The following is a 25030-nucleotide window of genomic DNA, read 5'->3' as shown; positions in this document are numbered from 1 at the left end:
TTATTGTGGACTATCCAACCGTTTTCATGATTCGTCACTCACATGGTGTCATGCTAAATCTGTTCTTTTCAGCTGTAATTCTTGTATTTCTTTTCTTTTTCATGGAAGTTGCATCTAGATTTCAGCACAGATAGAGAGTGAGGGGAATTTTTGATAATGGTTGTAGCTGGATTTGTTTTTTTTTTTTGGTGGAGGGAACAAAGATTGAAGCTCAGACGAGCATTTGCCATGAAAATAGCGATAGAGCAGAACCTTGCTTGCAATGTCTCTTGGTACTCTTTCTTTTTATCGGTTCCAAATATTATTGTGGACTATCCAACCGTTTTCATTATTCGTCACTCACATGGTGTCATGCTAAATCTGTTCTTTTCAGTTTTAATTCTTGTATTTCTTTTGTTTTTCATGGAAGTTGCATCTAGATTTCAACACAGATAGAGAGTGAGGGGAATTTTTGATAATGGTTGTAGCTAGACGTGTTTTTGTTTTTTTTTTTTGGTGGAGGGAACAAAGATTGAAGCTCAGACGAGCATTTGCCATGGAAATAGCGATAGAGCAGAACCTGGCTTGCAATGTATCTTGGTACTCTTTCTTTTTATCGGTTCCAAATATTATTGTGGACTATCCAACCGTTTTCATGATTCGTCACTCACATGGTGTCATGCTAAATCTGTTCTTTTCAGTTGTAATTCTTGTATTTCTTCTCTTTTTCATGGAAGTTGCATCTAGATTTCAACACAGATAGAGAGTGAGGGGAATTTTTGATAATGGTTGTAGCTAGACGTTTTTTCTTTGTTTTTTTTTTGGTGGAGGGAACAAATATTGAAGCTCAGACGAGCATTTGCCATGAAAATAGCGATAGAGCAGAACCTGGCTTACATTGTCTCTTGGTACTCTTTCTTTCTCCATTCCAAATATTATCGTGGACTATCCAACCGTTTTCATGATTCGTCACTCACATGGTGTCATGCTAAATCTGTTCTTTTCAGTTTTAATTCTTGTATTTCTTTTGTTTTTCATGGAAGTTGCATCTAGATTTCAGCACAGATAGAGAGTGAGGGGAATTTTTGATAATGGGTGTAGCTAGACGTGTTTTCTTTGTTTTTTTTTGGTGGAGGGAACAAAGATTGAAGGTCAGACGAGCATTTGCCATGAAAATAGCGATAGATTAGAACCTGGCTTGCATTGTCTCTTGGTACTCTTTCTTTCTCCGTTCCAAATATTATCGTGGACTATCCAACCGTTTTCATGATTCGTCACTCACATGGTGTCATGCTAAATCTGTTCTTTTCAGCTGTAATTCTTGTATTTCTTTTCTTTTTCATGGAAGTTGCATCTAGATTTCAACACAGATAGAGAGTGAGGGGAATTTTTGATAATGGTTGTAGCTAGACGTTTTTTCTTTGTTTTTTTTTTGGTGGAGGGAACAAATATTGAAGCTCAGACGAGCATTTGCCATGAAAATAGCGATAGAGCAGAACCTGGCTTACATTGTCTCTTGGTACTCTTTCTTTCTCCATTCCAAATATTATCGTGGACTATCCAACCGTTTTCATGATTCGTCACTCACATGGTGTCATGCTAAATCTGTTCTTTTCAGCTGTAATTCTTGTATTTCTTTTCTTTTTCATGGAAGTTGCATCTAGATTTCAACACAGATAGAGAGTGAGGGGAAGTTTTGATAATGGTTGTAGCTAGACGTGTTTTTTTTTGTTTTTTTTGGTGCAGGGAACAAAGATTGAAGCTCAGACGAGCATTTGCCATTAAAATAGCGATAGAGCAGAACCTGGCTTGCAATGTATCTTGGTACTCTTTCTTTTTATCGGTTCCAAATATTATTGTGGACTATCCAACCGTTTTCATGATTCGTCACTCACATGGTGTCATGCTAAATCTGTTCTTTTCAGCTGTAATTCTTGTATTTCTTTTCTTTTTTATGGAAGTTGCATCTAGATTTCAACACAGATAGAGAGTGAGGGGAATTTTTGATAATTGTTGTAGCTAGACTGTTTTTTTTTTTTTTTTTGGTGGAGGGAACAAAGATTGAAGCTCAGACGAGCATTTGTCATGAAAATAGCGATAGAGCAGAACCTGGCTTGCATTGTCTCTTGGTACTCGTTCTTTCTCCGTTACAAATATTATCGTGGACTATCCAACCGTTTTCATGATTCGTCACTCACATGGTGTCATGCTAAATCTGTTCTTTTCAGCTGTAATTCTTGTATTTCTTTTCTTTTTCATGGAAGTTGCATCTAGATTTCAGCACAGATAGAGAGTGAGGGAATTTTTGATAATGGTTGTAGCTAGACGTGTTTTCTTTGGGTTTTTTTTTGGTGGAGGGAACAAAGATTGAAGCTCAGACGAGCATTTGCCATAAAAATAGCGATAGAGCAGAACCTGCCTTGCAATGTCTCTTGGTACTCTTTCTTTTTATCTGTTCCAAATATTATCGTGGACTATCCAACCGTTTTTATGGTTCGCCACTCACATGGTGTCATGCTAAATCTGTTCTTTTCAGTTGTAATTCTTGGATTCTTTTCTTTTTCGTGGAAGTTGCATCTAGATTTCAGCACAGATAGAGAGATAGGGGAATTTTCGATAATGGTTGTAGCTAGACGTGTTTTTTTTTTTTGGTGGAGGGAACAAAGATTGAAGCTAAGACGAGCATTTGCCATGAAAATAGCGATAGAGCAGAACCTGGCTTGCAATGTCTCTTGGTACTCTTTCTTTTTATCTGTTCCAAATATTATCGTGGACTATCCAACCGTTTTCATGATTCGTCACTCACATGGTGTCATGCTAAATCTGTTCTTTTCAGCTGTAATTCTTGTATTTCTTTTCTTTTTCATGGAAGTTGCATCTAGATTTCAGCACAGATAGAGAGTGAGGGGAATTTTTGATAATGGTTGTAGCTAGACGTGTTTTTTGTTTTTTTTTGGTGGAGGGAACAAAGATTGAAGGTCAGACGAGCATTTGCCATGAAAATAGCGATAGAGCAGAACATGGCTTGCAATGTCTCTTGGTACTCTTTCTTTTTATCGGTTCCAAATATTATTGTGGACTATCCAACCGTTTTCATGATTCGTCACTCACATGGTGTCATGCTAAATCTGTTCTTTTCAGTTGTAATTCTTGTATTTCTTTTCTTTTTCATGGAAGTTGCATCTAGATTTCAGCACAGATAGAGAGTGAGGGGAATTTTTGATAATGGTTGTAGCTAGACGTTCTTTTTGGGTTTTTTTTGGTGGAGGGAACAAAGATTGAAACTCAGACGAGCATTTGCCATGAAAATAGCGATAGAGCAGAACATGGCTTGCAATGTCTCTTGGTACTCTTTCTTTTTATCTCTTCCAAATATTATTGTGGACTATCCAACCGTTTTCATGATTCGTCACTCACATGGTGTCATGCTAAATCTGTTCTTTTCAGCTGTAATTCTTGCATTTCTTTTCTTTTTCATGGAAGTTGCATCTAGATTTCAGCACAGATAGAGAGTGAGGGGAATGTTTGATAATGGTTGTAGCTAGACGTGTTTTTTTTTATTTTGGTGGAGGGAACAAAGATTGAAACTCAGACGAGCATTTGCCATGAAAATAGCGATAGAGCAGAACCTGGCTCGCAATGTCTCTTGGTACTCTTTCTTTCTCCGTTCCAAATATTATCGTGGACTATCCAAGCGTTTTCATTATTCGTCACTCACATGGTGTCATGCTAAATCTGTTCTTTTCAGCTGTAATTCTTGTATTTCTTTTCTTTTTCATGGAAGTTGCATCTAGATTTCAACACAGATAGAGAGTGAGGGGAATGTGTGATAATGGTTGTAGCTGGACGTGTTTTTTTTGTTTTTTTTTTGGTGGAGGGAACAAAGATTGAAGCTCAGACGAGCATTTGCCATGAAAATAGCGATAGAGCAGAACCTGGCTTGCATTGTCTGTTGGTACTCTTTCTTTCTCCGTTCCAAATATTATCGTGGACTATCCAACCGTTTTCATGATTCGTCACTCACATGGTGTCATGCTAAATCTGTTCTTTTCAGCTGTAATTCTTGTATTTCTTTTTCTTTTTCATGGAAGTTGCATCTAGATTTCAACACAGATAGAGAGTGAGGGAATTTTTGATAATGGTTGTAGCTAGACGTGTTTTTTTTTTTGGTGGAGGGAACAAAGATTGAAGCTCAGACGAGCATTAGCCATGAAAATAGCGATAGCACAGAACCTGGCTTGCAATGTCTCTTGGTACTCTTTCTTTTTATCCGTTCCAAATATTATTGTGGACTATCCAAGCGTTTTTATGGTTCTCAACTCACATGGTGTCATGCTAAATCTGTTCTTTTCAGCTGTAATTCTTGTATTTCTTTTCTTTTTCATGGAAGTTGCATCTAGATTTCAGCACAGATAGAGAGTGAGGGGAATGTTTGATAATGGTTGTAGCTAGACGTTTTTTTTTGAGGGGGGGGTGGAGGGAACAAAGATTGAAGCTTCAGACGAGCATTTGCCATGAAAATAGCGATAGAGCAGAACCTGGCTTGCATTCTCTCTTGGTACTCTTTCTTTCTCCGTTCCAAATATTATCGTGGACTATCCAACCGTTTTCATGATTCGTCACTCACATGGTGTCATGCTAAATCTGTTCTTTTCAGCTGTAATTCTTGTATTTCTTTTCTTTTTCATGGAAGTTGCATCTAGACTTCAGCACAGATAGAGAGTGAGGGGAATTTTTGATAATGGTTGTAGCTAGACGTTTTTTTTTTTGTGTGGAGGGAACAAAGATTGAAGCTCAGACGAGCATTTGCCATGAAAATAGCGATAGAGCAGAACCTGGCTTGCAATGTATCTTGGTACTCTTTCTTTTTATCGGTTCCAAATATTATTGTGGACTATCCAAGCGTTTTCATGATGCGTCACTCACATGGTGTCATGCTAAATCTGTTCTTTTCAGCTGTAATTCTTGTATTTCTTTTCTTTTTCATGGAAGTTGCATCTAGATTTCAACACAGATAGTGAGGGGAATTTTTGATAATGGTTGTAGCTAGACGTGTTTTTTTTTTTTTTGGTGGAGGGAACAAAGATTGAAGCTCAGACGAGCATTTGCCATGAAAATAGCGATAGAGCAGAACCTGCCTTGCAATGTCTCTTGGTACTCTTTCTTTTTATCGGTTCCAAATATTATTGTGGACTATCCAACCGTTTTCATTATTCGTCACTCACATGGTGTCATGCTAAATCTGTTCTTTTCAGTTGTAATTCTTGTATTTCTTTTCTTTTTCATGGAAGTTGCATCTAGATTTCAACACAGATAGAGAGTGAGGGGAATTTTTGATAATGGTTGTAGCTAGACGTGTTTTTGTTTTTTTTTTTTTGGTGGAGGGAACAAAGATTGAAGCTCAGACGAGCATTTGCCATGAAAATAGCGATAGAGCAGAACCTGGCTTGCAATGTCTCTTGGTACTCTTTCTTTTTATAGGTTCCAAATATTATTGTGGACTTTACAACCGTTTTCATGATTCGTCACTTACGTGGTGTCATGCTAAATCTGTTCTTTTCAGTTGTAATTCTTGTATTTCTTTTCTTTTTCATGGAAGTTGCATCTAGATTTCAACACAGATAGAGAGTGAGGAGAATTTTTGATAATGGTTGTAGCTAGACGTGTTTTTTGTTTTTTTTTGGTGGAGGGAACAAAGATTGAAGCTCAGACGAGCATTTGCCATGAAAATAGCGATAGAGCAGAACCTGGCTTGCATTCTCTCTTGGTACTCTTTCTTTCTCCGTTCCAAATATTATCGTGGACTATCCAACCGTTTTCATGATTCGTCACTTACATGGTGTCATGCTAAATCTGTTCTTTTCAGTTGTAATTCTTTTATTTCTTTTCTTTTTGTCTTATATAGTCGTGATTACAAAAGTAAAAAAAAAAAAAATTGGGGGTGCCATCAGCTAGAATTGAAACAGAAAGCAAAACTGTAGCATTCAAAGCTGGTGATGTTACCACAATACCAACGCGACACTCATATTAATTGATTGAAAATTAACTAAGATGAATTGTTTTATATATTAGATTTTGCTTGTACGTTGTTAAGTTTTTTTGTTTTTTTTTTTACATAGGAGTCACCAGTTATCAAGGGCCAGAGTCCACTCAAGGATAAGGGTTGATGAGCGTACAGTAGTTTAGAGATTACAGTTAGGATGTCTGCTGTGGAATGGGCTTGCCTACATCTGTATTGTTGGTCGGTCAGAAGTTATTATGAACTGTTTTTCAAACAACATTGAAATAAAACTTTCATCATAAAATATATGTCCACAAAGTCTGGCTACATTATGCACACACACACACACACACACACACACACACATATGTATGTATATATATATATATATATATATATATATATATATATATATATATATATATATATATATATATATATACGTACAGGGTGCCCACAAAGTCTGGCTACATAATCGTGTGTATATATCGTGTATATATATATATATATATATATATATATATATATATATATATATATATATATATATATATATACATACAGGGTGCCCACAAAGTCTGGCTACATAATCGTGTGTGTGTGTGCGTATATATATATATATATATATATATATATATATATATATATATATATATATATGTTTTATTTTTTATTACCGTATCTTTCTGTTAAGTTACATTATTGTTTCAGCTACCCGCCCTTTATTTTTTTGTCTTCTATAGCTTCCTCAGACTTTTACAGAAACAGAACAATAATGTAACTTAACAGAAAGATACGGTAATAAAAAAAATAAAACATTATATATATATGTATATATATATATATATATATATAGAGAGAGAGAGAGAGAAAGACCTCCAGTCTGTATTGGAATGGGTCAAAAATGCTTCAATAATTACAAGAAGCCATTTCTTTTCTTTTGTTTTTGTGGACTATCCAAGCGTTTTTATGATTCTCCACTCACACGGTGTCATGCTAAATCTGTTCTTTTCAGCTGTAATTCTTGTATTTCTTTTCTTTTTCTTTCCAGAGAAATGTTTTATGTTAGCAAAAGCAGTTCCCAATGGAAAGAAATCAAAGAATACTTTTTGACACTCTTCGAATCATTCGGCAACATGGTGGCCATATTTAAGGTGAGAAAATGTTGAGTTGTACTCCCTTCAAGGGGAGCACGGTGTAATGGTCGGAAAGGGGTGGGGGAGATTTTGTCTTTTGTTTTTATATTATACTAGCGTACCTGGCTTTTGTATAGATAGAGAATTGCATCAGCAGTGAGATCTAGGGATCTCTATTATGAAGGGGTGGGATTTAGCTGCTTATATATTATCGTGGACTATCCAACCGTTTTCATGATTCCTCACTCGCATGGTGTCATGCTAAATCTGTTCTTTTCAGCTGTATTTCTTGTATTTCTTTTTGTCGTATATAGTCGTGATTGCAAAAGTAAAAAGAAAAATTTATATAGATAGAGAATGGCATCAGCAGTGAGATATCTACTGGATCGATAGAAGGATCCCACCATTTTTCCAGCAGCCTTGGCAACAGATTTGATGTACTTTACATATGTTTGTCCAAATACACTTTTGGCAAACAAAAAAAATCCTCAATTAGAATCCTCAGTTCTAATGGTTTTAGATGAATTAAGATTAACTTTATCAAGGCAGGATAAGTCCTTTCTAGCAGCCCAGATGTGGCAACAGTATTCCATCCTTAGACGTACCTAGCTCTTATATAGATAGAGAATTGCATCAACAGTGAGATATCTACTGGATCGATAGACGGATCCCACCATTTTTCCAGCAGCCTTGGCAACAGATTGTTACATGATAAGGGCTGTCCCCTTTTCATGTAAGTATAAAAATGGAGAATTTAGTTTAAAATGAAAATGAAATAGCAATAGGCGAAATTCGAACCTCGTAATCTAGATTAGAAATAGATTACGTGTGAGAATTTAAAAATGTAAAACAAACATTTGTTTAGAATATAGATAAATATTTCAAGGAAAGAATGTGAACTCTCAAGTTTGTTATGAAATTTTAAATTGAAAGAATGCAGCTTATAAGATAATGTTTTTAACATATTGGATATAGGTTAAAATTCCTTTTGTAGAAATAGGAAAAGTTTTGGACACGTATGTCCAAAACACGTGAAAGAAGGCACATGTTTTAACATGTGTATGACGTCACGGAAAATAGAAAGTTCTAGGGATAGAGAAAAAACTTGAGAGTTAGACAGTCAGTGAGAAAACTCAGAGGGAGTCAGTCGTCTAGGAAGCGAGACGTCACGTTGAAACTAAAATGTGAGACTTTGAATTCTTGGTGCTGGAAACACGGCCGTGTGACGAAATAAACCATTATGTGTTTTTTGTAAAGCTCGTTTTGTCTTATGATTCTTACGAAAAGGTAAAGTGAAATTGTATTATATATTTGTGTTATAAAATGTCTTTACATACACGTCTCAACATCATCATGTCTACACAATGTCCGAATTGTCTGAACACTATGTTATCACTCAAAGAGCTTCTCCTTCTTCTTCTTCCAATCTACACATCTGAAGAATGAACATTTAATATATAAGAATATCTCACTGCTGATGCTATTCTCTATCTATATAAGAGCCAGGTACGTCCAAGGATGGAATACTGTTGCCACATCTGGGCAGGAGCTGCTAGAAAGGACTTGTCCTGCCTTGATAGAGTTCAAAATAGACTTTGTAGTCTCGTAGGAGATGTCCTTTTCTCTTCCCTGCAACCTCTATCTCACAGAAGAGATGTTGCGAGTTTGTCTCTGATGTATCGTTATTTTCATGGAAAGTGTTCGACTGAGCTTCAATCTATGGTCCCCCCTCGCCAAACTTTCACAAGAAACACTCGTCTAGCTGTAAACACTATCAATAATTCCCCCCACTCTTTATCTGTGCCTAAACCTAAACGTAGATTCCATGAACAAAGCTTCTTTCTTAGAACTGCACGCCTGTGGAATTGCCTTCCGTTTTCCTGCTTTCCGGCTGACTACAATATGGTTGTGTTCAAGTCTAAAGTAAATAAGTTCTTGATGAGCCGTTCCATATAAGTTATCAAATTTACCAAATTTTCATTACTAATGATTACTATATTGTCCAATTTCTACTGTACACTCTTTAACCCTTATCCTTGAGTGGCCTCTGGGCCTTGATAATGTGGTGATGCCTATGTAAAAAAAAAAAAAAAAAAAATCTCTCCTAAAATGAACAATCTCTCTAAGTCTCTTATTCCAACTTCTCTCTCTCCTGAGTACATCAACGTTCCTCTAATAAATCTCTCTCACTAAGAAAAAGCATCACTTATAATAAGACTCTTCTAAGACTGCGCGTATAATAAGACTCTCTCAATGAAACCCCTATATGTAACATAACAAGATTTGATGTATGTGTTCCATTTAAGATCAGGAGTAAACGTCAACCCCAGAAGCTTGTCAAAACATAAGGTCTCCCCAAGACAAGAGCCATTCATTTCAGTTGATGCCAGATGGGGATCAGAGCGTTGATGATGTAAAAGATAAAAGCTTGGTTTTAGATGCATTAAAAGTAATTGATTGTAAAATGCCCTGGAAATGTCCTTTCGGGTTGATTGATTATAAAATGCCCTGGAAATGTCCCATCTAGTTGAATGATTGTAAAATGCCCTGGAAGAAATCCGTTCCAGATTATTAGTTGTAAAATGTCCTGCAAACGTCCCATTTGGTTGATTGATTGTAAAAATGCCCTGGAAAGGTCCTTTCTAGTTGACTGATTGTGAAATCCCCTGGAAATGTCCCTTCTGGTTGATTGATTATAAAATCTCCTGGAAACGTCCCATCTGGTTGATTAATTGTAAAATCCCCTGGAAATGTTCCTTCTGGTTGATTGATTATAAAATCTCCTGGAAACGTCCCATCTGGTTGATTGATTATAAACTGCCCTGGAAAGGTCCATTCTGGTTGATTAGTTGTAAAATTCCCTGGAAAGGTCCCTTCTGGTTGATTAGTTGTAAAATGCCCTGGAAAGATCCCTTCTGGTTGATTAGTTGTAAAATGCCCTGGAAAGGTCCCTTCTGGTTGATTAGTTGTAAAATTCCCTGGAAAGGTCCCTTCTGGTTGATTAGTTGTAAAATGCCCTGGAAAGGTCCCATCTGGTTGATTAGTTGTAAAATGCCCTGGAAAGGTTCCTTCTGGTTGATTAGTTGTAAAATGCCCTGGAAAGGTCCATTCTTGTTGGTTAGTTGTAGAATTCCCTGGAAAGGTCCCTTCTGGTTGATTAGTTGTAAAATGCCATGGAAAGGTCCCTTCTGGTTGATTAGTTGTAAAATTCCCTGGAAAGGTCCCATCTGGTTGATTAGTTGTAAAATGCCCTGGAAAGGTCCATTCTTGTTGGTTAGTTGTAGAATTCCCTGGAAAGGTCCCTTCTGGTTGATTAGTTGTAAAATGCCATGGAAAGGTCCATTCTGGTTGGTTAGTTGTAAAATGCCCTGGAAAGGTCCCTTCTGGTTGATTAGTTGTAAAATTCCCTGGAAAGGTCCCATCTGGTTGATTAGTTGTGAAATGCCCTGGAAAGGTCCATTCTTGTTGGTTAGTTGTAGAATTCCCTGGAAAGGTCCCTTCTGGTTGATTAGTTGTAAAATTCCCTGGAAAGGTCCCTTCTGGTTGATTAGTTGTAAAATGCCCTGGAAAGGTCCATTCTGGTTGGTTAGTTGTAAAATTCCCTGGAAAGGTCCCATCTGGTTGATTAGTTGTAAAATGCCCTGGAAAGGTCCCTTCTGGTTGGTTAGTTGTAAAATGCCCTGGAAAGGTCCCTTCTGGTTGATTAGTTGTAAAATTCCCTGGAAAGGTCCCTTCTGGTTGATTAGTTGTAAAATTCCCTGGAAAGGTCCCATCTGGTTGATTAGTTGTAAAATGCCCTGGAAAGGTCCCTTCTGGTTGGTTAGTTGTAAAATGCCCTGGAAAGGTCCCTTCTGGTTGATTAGTTGTAAAATTCCCTGGAAAGGTCCCTTCTGGTTGATTAGTTGTAAAATGCCCTGGAAAGGTCCCTTCTGGTTGATTAGTTGTAAAATGCCCTGGAAAGGTCCCTTCTGGTTGATTAGTTGTAAAATTCCCTGGAAAGGTCCCTTCTGGTTGATTAGTTGTAAAATTCCCTGGAAAGGTCCATTCTGGTTGATTAGTTGTAAAATGTCCTGGAAAGGTCCATGTCGGCACTGCGGTGCTGGTTCATCCAGCACCGCAGTGCCGACGTGGTCAACAACAGTGATGTACAACTCGACTCGAGTCTGCCTCAGCTATCGGATGCTGCTGATTGCATGTGTGCAGACTGTCCTGGCCTCTGTACTTTTGCTAGCAGTACCGGGCAAGCTGCTTATTCCTACTTTGCCTAGGCTGGGAGAGAGGTGAAAGTCCTGTGGCGATGGAGTGAGGGCAAACAGGCAGGTTTGATGGACTGGAAGCCGCAGCATGATCTCTGCACTCAGACGATTGGAGTATGATGTATGTATATATATATATATATATATATATATATATGCATATATATATATATATATATATATGCATATATATATATGTATATATGTATATGTATGTGCATTGTTGTGTGCACATAGGTATATTTATATGTATAAAAAAAAAAAAAAAAAAAAGAGAACGACCACCTAAACCCACTAACCTAGTTCTAAAACAGATCCTTTGTTTGATAAAATGCATGCCCATTGGCTGATAGGAAGGGGCGCGGTGGATACTAGAAAGCTGATTGGCCGACTAGAAATCCTCAACATATATAAAAACAAGAAGCAACGACAGAATTCGCGCATAAGCCTGACGAATCCTATAGTTGGATGAAACGCAGAATATTCAGTGTAGCTTAATCGCCATATATATTTTATAAATTACTAACTAGCTCTACCTACGTATTGAGCACTTTTGAAGTAAATACTTAAAGTTTACGCATAAATCTATACTTTCATATATTAAATTTATGCAAATAAATGAAGTAGTTATATATATATATATATATACATATATAAATACATATTTATTGGAAATGGTAATTAATAAAAACCAAAGAAAGTTAAATTATTGTTTCAGCTACTTGGCCAATTTTTTTGGCCGTCTGTAGCATCCTCAGACCTCAGATAAGCGAACACCCAAGACATACTTCCCAAGAAATCATCTCACCAAGGAGACGCATAAAAGCTTTAACATTAAGACTCGAATTTTAAAGTAACCCCCCTCCTCTCACCCCCACATATTCCGCTTTCCCTCCATGTATCCCTATGCCCTCGGCCACACCAGAAATAAACTTCCCAGACCCTCCCCCACAAGTTCCTTAAACCCCAAAACTAAAACATTATCGACATACCAAGCCCCCCCCACCTTCCCCCTTTGTTCCCTTCCTCTCTTTCATCCGCCCTCCTCGCCCCCCCCCCGACCTCATTCACTCTTTTACTCTCTCATCCTAAAATAACGAACATTTCTGTAAAAGTCTGAGGAAGCTACAGACGGCCAAAAAAAAACGGCCGTGTACCTGAAACAATAATGTAACTTAACAGAAAGATACGATAATCTCTATATAAATAAAATGAACTCATTTTTTCCCCGTCGGATTTTGACCTTAATAGGATTAAAAATCAAGATATTTCATGCAAATATAATATGCACAAACGGCAGAACAATATCTGAGGTGTGTTATAGGCTTATTATTTCTCAAATTCCTCGATAATCTTAGATTTCTATACTTTTTCTGCTGAGAAGTCACGGCCAAAATCGGTTAAGATCAATGGAAGTGGTAAAATATTTTCTCTCTAATAAATTCCTCCTCCCCCTGCCACCACTTAACACCGTTTGGGGATCGTTCACAAGGAACAGTTGAGAAGAGAACACCGGTTTGGCTTTGTAGTTCTTTCATGTGAAGTTATTTAAAATCACTAAACTAAGCTGCAGTGCTCTATGGCGTAGTGGTTAGCGTGCTGGACAATTCACATTATATTTTCACGTTCGCGCCGACCTACCGTAGTCGTTTTTTTTTTTTTTCCTAAACAACTGGAATGGACTTTTCTTGGTGGCCAAACTGTTAACGTTGCAGATGTTTTTTTGTTGTTTTTTTTCACACTTTATTTTCCTACGTTTACTCATGACTCCGGGTTTGATCCTTCCTACTTACCTACCATAACATTTTTTAAAACTCCCCCCCCCCGTCCCGGAAACAAACACTCGGGCAACGCCGGGTACCCCCCACTAGTAAAAAATAAAACGTATATATATATATATATATATATATATATATATATATACTTTTATTGTCATCGAAATTGGTGAAATCGCCCAGTCATTAATCAAATCAATTGATTGCCTACTCTGGTCAGGAACTCACCCCTGTACACTGGGGGGGGGGGGAGCTTCACATGCCTCCCCGTAGTGACTTAGTTCACAGTTGGTTGGTTGGTTGTTTTCGTTTTACGGCATATCAACCCTTTTCAGGTCATTTAATGCCGAATCCAGTGATTTTGAAGAAAATTTTTTTAATAGAATATATTTGTTTGTTTTTTTTTGTTTTTTGCAATAAGTAATGGTTCGTCTACTCTCTCTCTCTCTCTCTCTCTCTCTCTCTGTCTCTCTCTCTATATATATATTTGTGTATATATATATATATATATATATATATATATACTAGCAGGGGTGCCCGGCGTTGCTCGGGTGTTTGGAGGTGTATGCTGTGCAAAAAAAGCAAAAAAACAAAAAAAATGGTTAATTTTTTAAACTTTGACCCCTATTATGACCCCTTAAAATTTATTGTTTCGGGCTCAAATCACTTTATTAAGTTAGATCCAGGTTCAAGGAACCTATATCTAAAATTTCATGTGTCTAGACCCAAAATTGTCGGAGGAGTTTGGTAGAGTTCTTAAAGGTCAAATCGTTGAAATTTGACCCCTTAACAGCAAAATTTCTGGCTGACACCCGTCACATCGATTTTTCCAAATCTCAGTACCCGGTATTTCAAATTTCGAGTCTATAGACTGAAAATTGACAGAGTTATTGCGTAGGGAAATGTACACAGACAGACAGACAGACAGACACGTTCACTTTTATAGATATATAGATATATATATATATATAAACTTTTTCAAGCATTCATAAACTACATTCAACATCCCAATGAATGCATTGACGATGATACTTACGAGCTATATAATGGTTGTATATATTTGTTTCCTAGATGCAAATCAAATGGAACTCGTGTGATTATTAAACAGTGTTCAATGTAAGACAGGTTTTGTATAGAGATGAGAGTTAAAATTACATTCATTTTATATCAGGAATTGTGGGTGCGGTGTAAAATATATTTGTTGTTTTCAAGTCAGTTTCTATTTTACCCATAGTTGGGACCCTAACAGGTACTACCACTCTGGGTCAGAGTGGACCTGGGAGCAATGGCAATTAAATGAGTGGCTTCACACTCCTCAAAGCCTGCAAGCTGGGGCCTCACCATCGGATATAGTTTAAAATAGATTTCGTAGCCTCGTAGGAGATGTCCTTTTCTCCTCCTTGCAACCTCTATCTCACAGAAGATATGTTGCGAGTTTGTCTCTGATGTATCGTTATTTTCATGGAAAGTGTTCAACTGAGCTTCAATCTATGGTCCCCCCTCGCCAAACTTTCACAAGAAACACTCGTCTAGCTGTAAACACTATCAATAATCTCCCCCACTCTTTATCTGTGCCTAAACCTAAACGTAGATTCCATGAACAAAGCTTCTTTCTTAGAACTGCACGCCTGTGGAATTGTCTTCCGTTTTCCTGCTTTCCGGCTGACTACAATATGGTTGTGTTCAAGTCTAACGTAAATAAGTTCTTGATGAGCCGTTCCATATAAGTTATTAAATTTACCAAATTTTCATTACTAATGATTACTATATTGACCAATTTCTACTGTACACTCTTTAACCCTTATCCTTGAGTGGCCTCTGGGCCTTAATAATTAAGTTTCAAATGCAAAAGTACAATGGTCCAATTATACTCTAAACAGAAACCTTCGTTTTTAACGCGCCTTTGTCTTATCAAAGAACCTACTGTAGATTTTAGAGGCCCGGCCATTCTGCTTGTGTGGTGATAAAATTTCTTGATTATGTTGGTAGGCTGCATAAGTGTTTACTTTAATCAGATTTCTTTGATTATTGACTTTTGATACTTATCAGAGGCATTCCGACACAAAACCTACCTAAAAACACTCCCAGGCACATAAGGTGCATGGTTGAAATTTAAAAAAAATTGGCCCAGTCGTTTTGGAATCTATAAGGAACAAACTCCCACTCTCACATACACACACACACACACACACACACACACACACACACACACACACACATTGCCTTTTCACTTTGTAAATACATTTTTACCCGGCACGTATTTAAGCGATTAAGCGAAACCCACTATTAATTTGTTTGTAAACAAACTGATGGTCAGAGCACTGTTACGAATACACACTACAGGGAGAACTATTTACGGTGCTGACTCGTGGTCCAATGGTGAGAGCTGCCGACTGTCAATCCGACGGTCGTAGGTTCGATCCATGGCTGGAGAAAGGTGTATCATCTAACCACCCTAATCAGTTATGATACAACGAAACAGTACTATATGTGGATGACAAATAAAAATGCACCCCCCCCTCTTTGGGTTGAGCACTTTTGTAAATATATTTTCACCCGATGCGTATTTAAGCTATTAATTTGTTTGTAAACAAAATGATGGTCAGAGCACTGTTGTGACGGGTGGGTGTGGATTTAATACACACTTGAGAAGAAATATTTACGGCACTGATTCGTGGTCTGATGGTGAGGTACTGCCGACTGTCAATGAGACAATTGTAGGTTCGATTCATGGCTGGGGAAAGGTGTATATCTAGCCGCACTGATGAATTGTGATACAACGAAACAGTACTGATTGTGAATGATTATATATATATATATACTCGGGGTTTTTTTTTATATTCAAAAGTAATGGACTAATGAATTCAACGAGGTTGTTAGATAGTGCTCAATAAAAAGAGCTGATAATACTTGTTTATTGTTATATAAACATGTTCACATCCCGCTGCTACAAATAGCCACTTGTTTCAATCAAACAACAGATATCATCAGGCAGCGACTTGACTATTCAAAAGTTCAATGAATAATTGATTGAACTTTTGAATAGTCAAGTCGCTGCCTGATGATATCTGTTGTTTGATTGAAACAAGTGGCTATTTGTAGCAGCGGGATGTGAACATGTTTATATAACAATAAACAAGTAATATATATATATATATATATATATATATATGTATATATATATATATATATATATATAATTATTTTTTTACTATATATATATATACTTACAACGGAACAGTACTGATTGTGAATGATAATATATATATATATATATATATATATATATATATATATATATATATATATACACACATATACATATATATATATATGTGGTGAAATCAGAAGAACTCTCCCATCAACATCCGTTGATTATCTCCCTTTTCCTACTTCCTGTACAGCCCCCCCCCTCCCTTTACCTGATTCCTCCTTTTTCGAGAGTCTCCTCGTGGTACGCACGCTTCTCTCATGGACTCCTCATGTGAGGATTTAGTTCAATAAAGCCCACTTGAGCAGTTACTCCACTCTTTGCCTTATTCTGTTCTCGTTGGTCTCTCTTTTCATCACAATATATATATAAATTTCCTGTCTGGATCATTTTTACATTTGTTTCTCTATTTTATATTTAACTCTATCACCATTTTTTTTTCTCCTCTTTTTCTTCCCAGATCTTTCTTATTTAAATTTATGTCTCGGCAGTAGAGTGAAAAGCATATCTTATTTTTCTTTTATTAATATTATTGGAATTTTTTCCTTTTTTCCTTGTACACATTTTTGTGAATTATTCCATGGATTTCTGCCTTTGGATTATTATGAGCCATCTTCTTCCATTTACGGGATTTCCCTGGATTTTACTTGTACAAATGGAAATTCTTTTAACTTTCTTGAAGTTATACATTTGGATTTTACCGTCACTGGATTTTTTATCTTCCACCAGACTATCCATTCATGTGTAATCACCTTTTTCTTCACCATATTCCCTCTGCTTCACTTTTTTTGTTTTCAAGTAAGATCTTTGACTTACTTGTTGTTTCATCAAATACTTCTGCATGCAAAATCCGATCCACCATTTTGCTAATTCCTACCCTCTGATGAGAAGGAAAGTATTTCTTCGAAACTCTGCGGATTAAGGACTATCCACTTATCTAGCGTTTCCTTTTCAGATTAAATATGTTTTTAAACTCATTTCAAAGTGTTTTTTAACATGTTTTATTAACTGTTTGCTCGTATATATATATATATATATGCTATTTCAGCGAGGTGTGAAAAATTCCTTGATCAGCATTCAATCCCAGGCAACGTCGTATCACCCTACTGAGAGAGTTTTTTTTTGTTTTTTTTTTCGTTTTGTAACTTTACACAGATGTACTTTATGTGTTTGAAGTGTTCTTAGACAGGTTTTTTTTTTTTCGTTTTGTAACTTTACACAGATGTACTTTATGTGTTTGAAGTGTTCTTAGACAGGTTTTTTTTTTTTGTTCGAGAAGAGAGATGCAGGGAATAATGAGTTCATCCATTCTGTTGTAATTCTAAGATGTTCTACTTGTACAGGCCAAAGTCGTATCACCCTACTGAGAGAGTTCCCTACAGACGCCGAAACGGCTGAGTCGTTTTTTTTTTGTTTTTTTTTGTAATTCTAAGATGTTCTACTTGTACAGGCCAAAGTCGTATCACCCTACTGAGAGAGTTCCCTACAGACGCCGAAACGGCTGAGTCGTTTTTTTTTTGTTTTTTTTTTGTAATTCTAAGATGTTCTACTTGTACAGGCCACAGACGTATCACCCTACTGAGAGAGTTCCCTACAGACGCCGAAACGGCTGAGTCGTTTTTTTTGTTTTTTTTTTGTAATTCTAAGATGTTCTACTTGTACAGGCCAAAGTCGTATCACCCTACTGAGAGAGTTCCCTACAGACGCCGAAACGGCTGAGTCGTTTTTTTTTTGTTTTTTTTTGTAATTCTAAGATGTTCTACTTGTACAGGCCAAAGTCGTATCACCCTACTGAGAGAGTTCCCTACAGACGCCGAAACGGCTGAGTCGTTTTTTTTTGTTTTTTTTTTGTAATTCTAAGATGTTCTACTTGTACAGGCCACAGACGTATCACCCTACTGAGAGAGTTCCCTACAGACGCCGAAACGGCTGAGTCGTTTTTTTTTTGTTTTTTTTTGTTGTAACTCTAAGATGTTCTACTTGTACAGGCCAAAGACGTTGACGCTGATCCACAATCAACGGAATGCCTCCTGAGAAAAGAGATGATGGACGTAACCTATGACCTCATCACAGAATTGGTGTGTATCATGATTTCCCATTTTCTACGATGTTCCTTCTCTCTCATGCTCTCTCTCTCTCTATATATATATATAATATATACATATATATATTATATGGAAAAATGCGCGCATGAAAAGTAATATTCTTAAGATTTTATTAAACCTGGAAAAGTAAAGGACAAGAAATTCAACCTGGAAAAGTAAAGAACAAGATATTCTAGTAAACCGACACCTTGCTGCCCAAATCCCTACATAGTACCCCAGTAGTTGTTGCCCCTGACAGTAGCCCCCTACACCAAAGTGGCAATTTGCCTTGTTTGGGGTTAAAATGTAATAAAAATATGTGTTGGGCAACAATGACCTAAGCAGACTAAAAAAAGAATTTAATCTATTATAGAAACGATTGCTTTCTAACAGTATTTGTTGATCTTGCAGGTTTTGTGAATATTTTCAAGAGATTAGATAGGCCTACAAAAAATGGAAACACGCTTCGGCACATATGCAGAACACGAACTGCGGTGGAACAACGGTGTTATGTAGAAATCCATTCTTTACTGTTCTGTATCTTCATCGTTAATAACACACCGCAAAAATTGGATCCAACTTGAAAAATTAAATCAAAAAAAAATTTAGAGTATAGCGGGCCAACTTACCAGAGTATAGCTGCCCCGGGGGGTGGGGTGGGGGTGACGATGCTTTTCTAATTTCCAAAACGAACGATTGCTTTCTTTGCTAACAGATGTCAGTTTTTTTTATTTCTTTTTTATGGCGGCTTCAAATAACCAAAAGTTTTATACCAATCAGAAAAAGGTTAATTATTCTATTTTTTTTTTAATCCTTTATCATTTATATATAAATACATTTTTATTTTTAGTTTACATTATTAACCAAATATATTCAATTCGTTTTTTTTTAATTTTCCAATCGAAAAAATAAGGTTGAGTATGATTTTTATTGGAACTTGAACTTTTTTTTGGTACTAGTGCAGAGAGTGATCCGGACGTAAATAATGTTATTATTTAAAAAGCCATTCTTAACATGAGGAGGGGAGGGTGTTTTGTACCTATTCTATACTTCAACCTTACAATTGAAAAAAAAAACGTAAATATATGTCAACCTATGTCACGGTAACATATATTGCGCGAGTTTCCAACAGTATTTTGTCAAGTTTTTTATTTATAACACCTTTTCCCAAACTTACCGTGTTAAAAAGAGAATCGGGCGCCATTTTGAATTTTCCAATAAATCGGGAAACACTGTATATTTTTCGAGCTGAATAAACATGTTACATTGAATAAAAACACGAAAAATATATCCAGTTTGGAAGAAAAGTAACTTATCTTGCCTTTGGTAACATTTACTTGTTTTTTTTTGTTTTTTGACCAATCAGAAAAAAAGGTTAATTATTCTATTTTTTTTTTTTCTTTATCATTTATATATATATATATATATATACATTTTTATTTTTAGCCAATGTTGACCGATTGATGTTGCCGTTGCTGTGCATTTCTAGACGGGTTAACCGTCGATGAATTTTTCTTCTGCTTTTGAAAAGGGGTTAATTAATTGCTAATCCCCGTAGGTTTCCTTACGTTTGAATGACGACTTGAGTTCTCGTAGCGACTTGAACATACTACTGAAGGGTATGTTGTCAAAAGCTCCAACGATATCTAAAAAGACACCGAGTGCCATCTTCGTTTTTGTTAGTTTACGCTCTATACAGATCACGAATTCATGAACCGCAGTCTCGGTAGAGACCCTGGCTCGGAACTACTGTGATTGAATGATAAATATTGCATAAATGTGTGTTTGAGAGCTAATTTTTTTTTGACAATCATTAATAAATATTATAAATTTATATATTAATACAATAGCAATGCCTGGAAAAATCATGGATTATATGGAAAAATGCGCGCATGAAAAGTAATATTCTTAAGATTTTATTAAACCTGGAAAAGTAAAAGGACAAGAAATTCAACCTGGAAAAGTAAAGAACAAGATATTCTAGTAAAGTAAAAAATAAGAATTTTTTAGACTTAAAATATTGCAGCTAAAAATAAAATTTGAATATTGATAAATATTTTATTTATTATTTGCATATGTTGTTGTTTATTGTTGAGTTAGAAAGAATTAAATGATCCTTATTATGATATAATAAAATTATTAATTTTCATGTAAATTATAAAATTATTAATTCCATCTACTAACTAACTGACGACTTGAGTTCTCGTAGTGACTTGAACATACTACTGAAGGGTATATTGTCAAAAGCTCCAACGATATCTAAAAAGACACCGAGTGCCATCTTCTTTTTTGTTAGTTTACGCTCTATACAGATCACGAATTCATGAACCGCAGTCTCGGTAGAGACCCTGGCTCGGAACTACTGTGATTGAATGATAAATATTGCATAAATGTGTGTTTGAGAGCTAATTTTTTTTGACAATCATTAATAAATATTATAAATTTATATATTAATACAATAGCAATGCCTGGAAAAATCATGGATTATATGGAAAAATGCGCGCATGAAAAGTAATATTCTTAAGATGTTATTAAACCTGGAAAAGTAAAAGGACAAGAAATTCAACCTGGAAAAGTAAAGAACAAGATATTCTAGTAAAGTAAAAAATAAGAATTTTTTAGACTTAAAATATTGCAGCTAAAAATAAAATTTGAATATTAATAAATATTTTATTTATTATTTGCATATGTTGTTGTTTATTGTTGAGTTAGAAAGGGTGTCAGTCGCTGGATTGAACTTATTTCCCCCCTATTATTTGCATATATTTATGTAGTGAAAATTGTTTGAATAAAATTAATTCATTAGTTAGTTAGTTAGTTAGTAGATGGAATTAATAATTTTATAATTTACATAAAAATTAATAATTTTGAACTTATTTCCCCCCTATTATTTGCATATATTTATGTAGTGAAAATTGTTTGAATAAATTCATTAGTTAGTTAGTAGATGGAATTAATAATATAATAATTGACATAAAAATGAATTAAATGATCCTAATTATGATATAATAAAATTATTAATTTTTATGTAAATTATAAAATTATTACTTCTCTCTCATTCTCTCTCTCTCTCTCTCTCTCTATATATATATATATATATATATATATATACAAGGTTCTTTCAATAAGTTTCCAGACTTTTATTTTTGTACAGGCATTTAAAATTGCCCTATTACTTGTGTCATCAGTCTTTGCCCCCCCCCCACAAAAAAGAAGCTGAACATGCAGGGTCTCTCTCCATGTGTCAAAATTTACTTTCACCATGACTAATGTTTGCGCAAAATTAAAAATAAAATAAGGATTATTAAGCATCTATGATGATTAAGTATGAGATGTCTTCAATAAGGTTCCATGTTTGTTTTTTTTTGTACAGGCATTTAAAATTGTCGTAGACTCTTTAAAATTCAAAATTTAAAATTGCTAAACATCTTATGAGATGACTGACCAATTTTTATGATTTCACGTTCAAATGAACAACTGCAGAAATAGAATATTATTAATGATAACAAAAAACATACGAATTCAAATTTATTGGCAGCAATGATTTTTTTAAGTCACTCCGTCGGTCAGTCGGTCTGACGGTCTGTTGGTCTGTCCGTAACACTTTTGTGCTTGGCCTTTTTGATTAAGATCAAAGGTCTGTTGTTAATAGATGCTGTTCTTATAGTCAGGTTCCTAATGGCACAATTTTAAAGAAAAGCTTAAAAAGCTAATAGTCAGGTCCCTAGCTAATCTAGAAATTTAGATCACCTACTGTTTTCCGGGGCACCGAAAACTAGTGGGAAGATCCCTAGTGAGGATTGGGAAGGATTCTTATCGGGTGTGGGGAGGAAAAATAAATAATTGTCAAAAACAAAAAAGGGGAAGATGGGAGGGGGGTAGGCGGCGACCTTCGAGTAGGAGTTGACCAGGGGGTGATAAAACAAAAAGATAGGGGGGGAGGGTAGTGGTAGGGTAGCCTCGGAAGGTTCTCTAGTGCCAAAAAACAAACAATCGAGGGGACAGGATCTCATTTGTACCATCAGTCAAGAGTCTCTTTACTTTTTATTTGTCTAACTTAGCATGATGGGCTCCATAGGACCCAGTACCGCTTGGCCAAAAGACCAAGAAAAGGGTATTTATTTGCTCCCCCACCGAGCAAATTAGGCACAAGGCCGATTTTTAATGTGAGGAGTGAAGGCGAAATGGGGACCAACTCCCTGGGGATTAGGGGAGCTGGATAGTGACACTTGGTATGAAGGATTGCTCCCACATTCACCAAGGCCCCATATGTGGGATTGCTCCCATATATGGTCCCTGCTTGTAGTATCTGCCAGAACAGACATGCCAAGAAAAGCTTAAAAAGCTAATAGTCAGGTTCCTAATGTAATTTTGTGGGAACTTTTTGGAGATTTGCAAATCTATACATTTTTGGAAAGGTTATTGTCTAAGGAATCAGAAAACCAATGTTTGCATTTGCCCAGATGCGTATATGGCGGCCATATTGGATTTACAAAATGGCCGCCATAAGATGTACGTTTTTGAATATCGCGGCTTCTAAATAAGCTGAAAAACTGATTTTAACTGCTAAACCTACATTTTCAGGGCCAGGGAAACCAATGGCGGTTGTTATAAAATTTTCCCAGATGTGTATATGGCAGCCATATTGGAATTTACAAAATGGCCGCTGTAAAATGTATGTTTTTTTAATATCTTCGCCTCTAAATAAGTCGGCACACTGATTTTAACTGCTAAACCTACATTTTCAGGGTCATAGAATCCAATGGTGGTAGTTATAAAGCAACAACATCTTTAACATTAACCTTTAGATGCATAACTGGGTTCAAACTGATGTGGTGTTGTTTTATTGCAATATCTTTGAAATAAAAAATATGTATCATTTATAAATTCATATTTCAGCTGTTCCTAAAAAATCTTGCTTTTATATCACTAATTCAAATTGTTAATTTACCTCTGATACTTTGAGAACTTGTAGTTTTTGTATTGCTATTCTAACATTACTGTAATTCTCCCTTTGTTTGTAGGTGAGGCATGAGTGATGGCACAATTTTAAAGAAAAGCTTAAAAAGCTAATAGTCAAAATATATACAAAAAATAAAAGAATGACTTGAATGGCTTTGAGACTGACTGGTTGTAAAGTGGGTGATCATTTTACATTAAATTAATACAGAAAAGTGATCCCCCATTTTATATCACAATAAGTACAGCATGTAGTAAGGACAGATACTATACTTTGATCTTGGTCAAAAAGCCAAGAAAAGGGTATTTATTTGCTCCCCACCGAGCAAATTAGGCACAAGGCCGATTTTTAATGTGAGGGGGGAAGGGGAAATGGGGACCAACTCCCCGGGGAGTAGGGGAGCTGGATAGTGACAACTGGTATGAAGGGTTGCCCCTACATTGACCAAGGTTTATATGTGGGGCTGCCCCCACATATAGTCTTTGCTTGCTGTATCTGCTGGAATAGATACTACACTTTGCTCTTTACATATAATTTATTTTGTGAAAATGAAAATTACAATCAAAATAATTCAATGTAAAATTAAAATAAATTAAAAGCAACATTCAAATGTACAAAAAAAATTAAGGCACAAGGCCCTTTAAGATCTGGGTGGAGGAGTGTTGCAGGGTCTTTGTTACTACAGTGAAAAATGGCGTCTGTGGCAACTTTACTCTTGATTGGCAACATTTACCACAATACCTCACTCACTCTGTGGACTCTAAACTAACTAATGAAAACCCCAGCGTTTTTGCAAAAAAGAATATATTTACAATTATTTTGTGTGTGTGTGTAAATTTTTTTTTTTTTAATTAAAATGTGTGGGTGTTTGCGTGTGAAAAAAGTTCAATTCATTGGAAAATAAAAAGTTCTTGAATTTTGGAAGAAAACCAGTTCGTGATGGGGAGTGAGGAATCTACAAAATATATACAAAAAATAAAATTGCCTAGTGCATTGTTAGTAAGGTCCGTCCCTAGCTAATCTAGAAATTTAGATCACCTACTGTTTTCCGGGGCACCGAAAACTAGTGGGAAGATCCCTAGTGAGGATTGGGAAGGATTCTTATCGGGTGTGGGGAGGAAAAATAAATAATTGTCAAAAACAAAAAAGGGGAAGATGGGAGGGGGGTAGGCGGCGACCTTCGAGTAGGAGTTGACCAGGGGGTGATAAAACAAAAAGATAGGGGGGGAGGGTAGTGGTAGGGTAGCCTCGGAAGGTTCTCTAGTGCCAAAAAACAAACAATCGAGGGGACAGGATCTCATTTGTACCATCAGTCAAGAGTCTCTTTACTTTTTATTTGTCTAACTTAGCATGATGGGCTCCATAGGACCCAGTACCGCTTGGCCAAAAGACCAAGAAAAGGGTATTTATTTGCTCCCCCACCGAGCAAATTAGGCACAAGGCCGATTTTTAATGTGAGGAGTGAAGGCGAAATGGGGACCAACTCCCTGGGGATTAGGGGAGCTGGATAGTGACACTTGGTATGAAGGATTGCTCCCACATTCACCAAGGCCCCATATGTGGGATTGCTCCCATATATGGTCCCTGCTTGTAGTATCTGCCAGAACAGACATGCCAAGAAAAGCTTA

General features: G+C 36.2%; 1 protein-coding gene and 1 long non-coding RNA gene across 3 annotated transcripts in view; one reads left to right on the top strand and one right to left on the bottom strand.

Moving 5' to 3' along the window:
- The window catches only part of LOC145271436 (uncharacterized), an 854738-nt gene that overhangs the window by 522450 nt on the left and 307258 nt on the right, over positions 1-25030 (bottom strand). The gene's annotated exons all lie outside the window — the stretch shown is intronic.
- LOC145271435 (putative E3 ubiquitin-protein ligase HECTD2) overlaps positions 1-25030 on the top strand; it is a 535251-nt gene that overhangs the window by 258050 nt on the left and 252171 nt on the right. For both annotated transcript variants that reach the window (XM_080126966.1, XM_080126967.1), the window contains exons 3-4: positions 7032-7134; positions 18347-18436. In XM_080126966.1, coding sequence (XP_079983092.1) covers positions 7032-7134; positions 18347-18436 — 193 coding nt within the window. The remainder of the gene's footprint in view (positions 1-7031; positions 7135-18346; positions 18437-25030) is intronic.

Source organism: Euprymna scolopes, chromosome 46 (genome assembly GCF_053919585.1).
Source record: "Euprymna scolopes isolate OS-2025 chromosome 46, ASM5391958v1, whole genome shotgun sequence".
Classification (NCBI taxonomy): Eukaryota; Metazoa; Mollusca; class Cephalopoda; order Sepiida; family Sepiolidae; genus Euprymna; species Euprymna scolopes.
This window is presented reverse-complemented; position numbering and strand designations above follow the sequence as displayed.